Genomic DNA, 8,050 nt, shown 5'->3' with positions numbered 1-8,050 from the left:
ACTTAAAAGTATCATTTGAAGAACTAATGGACCCGCTGTAGGTTCATGTTTATTTCACGTTTTTTATGACAAAAATAATATTTAAAAACATGTCCATACAAATGATTAAAGTTTTAGATTTACAACCGCTAAAAAAATGTAATTTTTATATCGCCATATTTTTATTTAAAACGTATTCTTTTCTCTCGCTTCGTCCTCCATTACTAGCTTAAAAAAATCTCTGGTTGGGCCGCAATGCATTATGGGATATGCTGGGCCGGGAAGGATCCATCGGACCTGTCCTTCGATTTGAGGAAAAAGAAGGACGTATTTGTCGGCCGCATCGGAGGAGTCTTCGGTTTTGGACGTCCTTCGTCGTGGCGCTGTGACGTATGCAGACGATGTATTCGACCTTCGGAGGACCCGTCCTGTCGTTTTGGACACAGTCCATGTTTGCTGTGAGCTGTTGTCCTGTTTGGTGTTTCTGCTCCTCCATGACGTCACAGAGGCTAACAGTGATGGGCGGGGCTCTAGTCATATTTAAGTCTATGGCTGACCCACACTGAGTCATGAGAGCCGGAACAGCTGGGTCTGCAGTGGGTAAAGGATTAATAAWGCAGGTTTAAGAAAGCCTGACTTCACTTAAACTAATCTCTTGTCCTCTGGCTCGGAGCCAGGTTTCACCATCCAGTGAAAGGAATGCAGATAAACAACAGGTGTGATTTATTATCACCTGCAGTCAGCAGCAAACATTCCAGCTGCTTACAACACCTGGATTAAATCCACAGACTCGGACCACACCCTTCATCCACACACAGCCCTGCCTTCTGGGTCAAACTGTCCCTGTGAGGACAGGACCTCCCGAAACAACCTGTCAATCTGCCTGAACCTACCTGCCACCCCCCCCCCCCCACACACACACACACACACACACACACACCNCACACACACACACACACACACACACACCTGAGTGAGTCAGCTGTTCTCATCAGACTCAGGACAGGACAGAGACATGTCTCCCTGACTGTCCCACACGGATGGACAGCAAATAAAACCAGCAAAACTCACAAAGATAAACCGCTTTAAGCTACTGGAATCGTAGAAACGTGCTGAATGAGACAAGTATTACGTCATCATTAAGTTATATTTATGAAGGTGTATAACCCTTGACTTAATTATCATGTCTGTGACTTTCAACAGGAAATTAAAACTTTAATTATGTGCTTAATACAGGCAGAAGAAGCCGTTAACCGGAGGTTTTCCCCGGTAGCTTAGCTAGAAGCGGCGTGATAAATGGATGAAATGTGGAGGCTAACAAGCTAACGTTAGCCGTGCGGCTAAAGCTACGGAAAACCCGTGACAGCGGGTTATAATCCTCTGAATTACGGCTCTGTTCGCTCACCGCGCCGGTCTACCTGCTCCCTTACCTGAGGAGAAGCACAGCTCACCGAGGGAAAGTCTCCAAAAAGCAGCCGCGGACCTCCACTTACTGCTCCTCTGCGGGTTTGTCACTCAGTCCAACCCAAGGGCGGTGACACCGGAAGAGACAGGCGAGGCGCTCTCTGAGTGACGTCACGCTCAGCCAATAGTAAGAGAGGGTTCCTGGTCTGGACCAATGGGGTGGTTTTACCCGCCCTGTGGCTCATTTATGTTTTTTATGACTGTATTATGACATTTATTAACAAAATTAGTTTTGATGCACACACTTACATGTGTAATAAAGCACCTTTATGTCCTTTAGTAGAACAGGAACCTTATTGTCCTTAAAAAGTAACACTGTCCCCTCAGGGAAATGTTTTTTCTCTCAGGGAGTGCACACATGACAAAACAAAATAAAACCACACGATGCTCAGAGGAACACACTCAAACGCTTTATTTTTCAGGTAAACATTTCACTCAATCAGACGATATTTAAAAAAGAATAAACAACATTAATAACCTCCCTCGAAAACTCATAAATTCAGGACAAAGACCCCAAACTGCAGATTTCATCTGTGTTCAGAGATTTCATTAAAACTGCAGTCACTACAAGCATTTACTAACAGGAGCATGAAGTGTTTGGCTGTGCAGGTCTGCTGAGCAGAAAAAGTTATTAAAGTTATTAAAGGTTTGAAACAAATAAAAATAAACAACACATTTTGAATATAGGTAGAGCTTATGTTCCTTTTTTAATACTTAAAATAGTTTTTAAAAGTTTGCATTTGTTTTGACATTAGAATCTCCTGAGCTGAGTCATTATTTGTGCAGTGATAAGTTAATCTAAAAGTGTGCTGATCTGCACGAAAAACACCTTTAGACTCTGACTCTGAGAAAAACYGAGAGTAAAACCAAAAACATGAAGAACTCATCTGAAATTAATATTTTCAAAGATTTATTAGTTTACATTTTCAGATTTGTTTATTGTTAATGTGAAATAATTTGACCAGGACTCTGTTTAGACTCTTTAATAGTTTCTGTTTCACCTCATGTTGACAGACATAATGTTTGCTGAAAGAGTAAAACATAAAGTTTTAAATGTTGTTTTTACTTTTGTCAGTCAGTCCCTCTTAATATATTATATTAGATGTTGTAATCATGAACTTTATGCTGAAAACTCTTTGCCAAAGCTATTTTTTACTGTTGTAAAGGCGTGGTAACAGAGACAGTCCATTCATTTGGTGTAAAACTGTAACGGGACGAGAGCAGAAACTATAAAATAAATACAAATAATATATTATAGAGTAAAATTAGAAATTATGAAACTAATAAAAAAACAGTTGGTAATATCAACATTTTAAAGAAAGTCTGGTCAGTAACACCGGAGTTCCACAGGGAACTGTCCTCTCTCCGTTCCTCCACAATACACCACCTGCTTCTTCTTCTTCAGAGGTTTTCTGACGACTCAGCAGTAGCTGGATGTATCAGCGGCGGTGATGAGGACGAGTACAGAGGGACGGTGAAGGTATTTGTCTCCTGCTGCGAGCAGAACCACCTGCAGCTCAATGTGGCCACGACAAAAGAACCGGTGCTGGACCAGAGGAGGAACCTGTGACCCTGTGTCCATCAGAGGGGTCAGCGCAGACACGGTGGAGGACACAGGTTTGTAGTAACTAATTACATTTACTTTGTTGCAGAACTTAAGTAGTTTTTAGGATTTGTAATTTTACAATGTATTTTTTTAAATTGTGACTTTTACTTTTACTTAGTTACTTTTAAAACCTAAAAAGGATACTTTTACTTCTTTTCTTTAAAGTTTAACACCTAGTTGTTATAAATTAAATCTGTCTGAACTCATCATGAAAGGAGATGTTTATGTGCTCTAAAACATTAAGTGTTGAATTTATTCAAATAAATCATATCAACTATTTCCACTAAACCTATAGAGCAGAGGAGCCCAAAGTAGGGCCCGTGGGCCAAATTTGGCCCGTCAAGCCATTTGATTTGGCCCACCAGCAGTTGACAAAGTTACAAGKTTGTAACCTGTTATCCTATAGAAACGCAGTGTTTCCATTGGTCATAGGACTTTATAAAAGGGCTGTCAGTGAAGGTAGTTTTCATTCATGGTGCTGACTTTATCTTTGATTTATTAGGATTAAACATGAAACATGAAATGACAAGAAATATTTAGAGCAGATTTAACCCCACATGTAGATTTGCACACTTTATAAGGCCACAAAAACTCATATTTTATCAATTTATGAAATGTCCCATGAGCCTTTGCTACTCGAGCGTATGGCAGACTTTCTCCAAGAGCCCTGACAAAAACAAAAGAGGGCCATTGCATAGCTTAATCGTTAAAAATAAAGGACTTTACTTTAAAAAGTATTTGTATTTCATGTATTACATTACTGCATTTGGCCCACAGCCCTGGATAGATTTTCATTTTGGCCCTCTCAGGGAAAATGTTTGGGYACCCCTGCTATGGAGTAAATCTGAGGCCATTGATGTATTTTATTTTAAAGAAATTGACCAATTTAATCAACTTGGTTCTGTGGAGCCAGTTTGGTTCAATAAATTTATCAGTTTATTTGTTAGAGAGTGTGGAAAAGTACTTTTACTTCTACTTTTGCAACTTTTGGGAACAATTTTATGACTTTTACTTAAGCAGTTTTCTCATCAGTGACAAGTATTTTTTACCAAAGTCATTTTCTGTTAATGTAATTTTACTTTTACTTAGTTATTTCTTTCAAGTACTTTACAGAGCTCTGGTGGAGGATTATAAATATCTGGGGCTGCACATTGACAGTAAACTGGACTGAGTCAAAAACACAGAGGTCGTCTGCAGAAAGGCCCAAAGTCTTCTCTACTTTCTGAGACGTCTGAGGTCCTTCAGCATCTCCTGGATGATGCTCAGGATCTTCCATGAGTCTGTGGTGGTGAGTGGCCTCCTCCACACTCTGTGGCATGCTGGGCCAGCAGACTGAGGCAGACACCAGCAGACTGAAGAAACTGGTAAAGCTGGGGCTGTTGTGGGAGTGGAGCTGGACTCTGACTGCAGTGTCTGAGAGGAGGATGCTGACAAAGCTGCAGGGAATCATGGACAACAGTTATCAACCTCTCTACGACACTGTTAGGAGTCACAGAAGCACAAAGACTCATTAAATGCACCACAGAGCTCCACAGGACGTCTTCCTACCAGTGGCCATCAAACTCTATAACTCCTCCCTAAACATGTGAAACTAGATCAGCTGCACATTACATTAATACATCTGTACATTTTAATAGTTTTTGTCTTCATTTTTTATTTAATTTACTGTATTTTACCCATGACACTTATCAAACACGTGTAATATACCAAACATTATCTCTGTACACATTTTCCTAATATTGTTTTTATTGTACAWTGATTATGTGTACATAAGTGTGCTTATTTTGTACTCCAGGATGTTAATACTTATTTTATTCTAGTGTGTTTATTTCTTTCTTTTCACACTTCTCTGTTCTGAACGGTTGCAGCTGTAATATCTGTAATTTCTCTCTGGGATCAATAAAGTATTCTGATTTTAAACATCAGCAGTTTCTCTTTTCCTTTGTCAGAGGGCRGGATGTAGAAATACAGCATTTAAATGTCAAATTAATCAACATATTAATTTCAAACACGTTGTTTTCATCATGTTGTGTAAAAATGGTTTTTAAAATGTAGCRGTTTAAAGGCTGGATCTTACTTTAATTTTTATTTACGTTCTGCATTTGTTTGTTTTTTTGTTTGTTTGTTTTTTGTTGTTGTTTTTCTCATCAACACTATTGTCATTCTGGGGAAATTTTTCATCCTTAAAGCTAAATATCTTAAGGTTAAAACAAATTTCTATCATTTTCACAATGACTTTATTTTGTACTGCAATTCTCTTAAAGTGATGCACACTAAACATGCCCACAATCTGTGCTCTTTAATTGAAGAGTATGATTTAACATCTAAACCCTGGCCTTTTTTGTTCCTTCTTATTTTTAAACTTCTTATCTTTATTTGCAGCCATTATTTTTCTCTTATATGCAAGTTCGTTTGTTTGAAATACGCCTTATTGTTTGTACATTGTATTATTTTGTGTGTTCTTTGTTGTTTAATAAAAAATAAAAAATAAAAAAAGAAGTTCTGCATGGTTTTTAACATCTTGTACTGCCCCCTGCTGGTCTTTCTGCAACAACCCAATGTCAACCCGGAAGTAAAACAGCGGCGTCACTTCCTGTGGATTGCGGCTCCCAACAAAGATGGCGGACATGGACGAGCTGTTCGGGAGTGATGGAGACAGCGACAATGACCAAAGAGGTGATTTAATGTTTSTCAGATTGTTGGGATTTTAAACAAAGTGTCTCTTTTATGTTTCCAAAGTTTAAATGTATTAAAATAAAAACAGAAATGCGACAAATGGTCGGTAAAAGTGAAACTTCAGTGTTTGATCTCTGTCTGTGTGCATGGATTCATAATGTTTTAATTATTAATAAAGGGACTTTTCTTTAAAAAGCTCCAAACAACAAATATACTGATGTTAGTTATAACTTTAAGGTGATTTTAATCCGGATGTGAAATGATAATAAAAATAAGTTTGAGCTCCAAGTTTCGTTTAACCAACAAAGATTAAAATAAAACGAGGACAAATTTTCACAATCCTGCTGTTTTTAGGCCAAATTAGGAATAAAATACACTTTTTTCATACTTCTAGTAACATATATTTACAGAATTAGACTAAAACATTTCTGCATTTGTTTATCATTTAAAGAAACTGAAAGTTTTTACTCAAAAATCAGCTTTAAACAAAAACCAGAAGATCACTGTAGAGTTGCTGAAATTAATACCCTTTTTGTAAAATAATTTTTATTTAAATAAATTGATGTTTTATTTTATTCCAGCCTGGGAAATTACTTTTGCGCAGCGATAATCAAMAGCAGAATTTCTTTGTAAAAACCCAGAAGAGTCAGTCCAGACTCCATCTATCAAACTGGTTTCTGCTGGTCTCCCTACAGAGTCTGGTTCTGGTTCGGGTTCTGACTCGGAGCCGGGGAGGCCTCGATCGGCGAGCAACGCCTCAGGCAGCGAGAGCGAGAGGGAGCACAACGATGAGGAGGACGATGAAGGACAAGAGGCGGGGAAGCCCAGCATGAATAAGGTTGGAGTCCAGTTAGTTTCAGGTCAGAGACTGGGTTTACCTGCTGAGACAGGAACCAGGGAGCAGGAAGTGAGTTCATGTTTACATTAGTTCATCTGTTCATTAATTCTGCTTCAGTGGCCTGTACGCCACAGACGTCTGATCTGAGCACTTCCAGTCTTTAGCCACGTATCGGTCTTCTGGTTCACAGGCAACACAGTGTTAGCAAAGATTTTTTCACCCGACAACGATTCTTAATGACCTCCACAGTACAGAATTACATATTACATGAACCAACACTAACACAGGAGACGTACAGGTCCAGCCAAGTGAGAAAAACAATCACTCCAAAGTGGATTAAAGACATAAAAACAAAGGAAAGACGTTCGTGTTTATGGTTCCAGGATTTAGCCTTTTTCACTATTCCTCAGCTGCTTGTTCTGTGAATTGTTTTGGAAAGAGCAGAGTCTGGGCTTTAAATCGATGGGCTCCTTGTATGGTTTGGATCGTTTTCCCCGACATTGTGAACTGAAAACATAATGATTATCAGGCGGAGGTTCTGCTGCTCTCCGTAACGGGTCGGGTTTTTCCGGCCCGGGACACAAAATATTTTCAGTGCGCTCCAATCCWGCCTCCATTCTTCACCAAAACTAAATACAAACCAAAACCAAAACCGCCTGATTATATATGGGATTCAGCCCATTCCTGTCCAAATCACAGATGTCTGTTCTTATTGGATTAGTATCACAGGAACTCAGAGGTCAGTGAAATATAGCAGGTAATTTGCGGGGGAATTTTTGCTTTACAAATTACTGACATGTCTGATTCACACGGGATTAACAACAGAGTCAATCTGTAATTATTACAGGTAGCATGTGGCCCCGAGGTAAAACTAATCCTGTCTGAACAGGGCTTTAGTCAGCCAGAGTGTGTAAATTATAAATGATGCTTGTTAAATGACGTCTCTGACTTGTCTCCGACTAGTCTCCGACTCGTCTCTGACTGGTCTCTGACTGGTCTCTGATTCGTCTCTGACTCGTCTCCGACTCGTCTTTGACTCGTCTCTGACTCGTCTCTGACTCATCTCTGACTCGTCTCTGACTCGTCTCTGACTCGTCTCTGATTCGTCTCTGACTCGTCTCTGATTCGTCTCTGACTTGTCTCTGACTCGTCTCCGACTCTTCTCTGACTGGTCTCTGATTTGTCTCTGACTCGTCTCCGACTCTTCTCTGACTGGTCTCTGATTTGTCTCTGACTCGTCTCCGACTTGTCTCTGACTCGTCTCTGACTCGTCTCTGGCTCGTCTCCGACTCGTCTCTGACTCGTCTCTGATTCGTCTCTGATTGGTCTCTGACTTGTCTGACTCATCTCTGACTCGTCTCTGATTCATCTCTGACTCGTCTCTGATTTGTCTCTGACTCATCTCTGACTCGTCTCCGACTCATCTCCGACTGGTCTCTGACTCGTCTCTGACTGGTCTCTGACTCGTCTCCGACTCGTCTCTGACT

The 8,050-nt window shown here is 39.9% G+C and overlaps 2 protein-coding genes across 2 annotated transcripts in view; one reads left to right on the top strand and one right to left on the bottom strand.

Moving 5' to 3' along the window:
- tmod2 (tropomodulin 2) overlaps positions 1-1,515 on the bottom strand; it is a gene marked incomplete in the record, with an annotated part of 28,916 nt that extends 27,401 nt beyond the window's left edge. The window contains 1 exon segment of the mRNA XM_014026661.1: positions 1,410-1,515.
- A 4,110-nt stretch (positions 1,516-5,625) lies between these two features.
- Positions 5,626-8,050, top strand: part of leo1 (LEO1 homolog, Paf1/RNA polymerase II complex component) — a gene marked incomplete at its 3' end in the record, with an annotated part of 10,016 nt that continues 7,591 nt past the window's right edge. The window contains 2 exon segments of the mRNA XM_014026659.1: positions 5,626-5,725; positions 6,421-6,563. Coding sequence (XP_013882113.1) covers positions 5,668-5,725; positions 6,421-6,563 — 201 coding nt within the window.

Source organism: Austrofundulus limnaeus, unplaced genomic scaffold, assembly GCF_001266775.1.
Source record: "Austrofundulus limnaeus strain Quisiro unplaced genomic scaffold, Austrofundulus_limnaeus-1.0 Scaffold578, whole genome shotgun sequence".
Lineage (NCBI taxonomy): Eukaryota > Metazoa > Chordata > Actinopteri > Cyprinodontiformes > Rivulidae > Austrofundulus > Austrofundulus limnaeus.
This window is presented reverse-complemented; position numbering and strand designations above follow the sequence as displayed.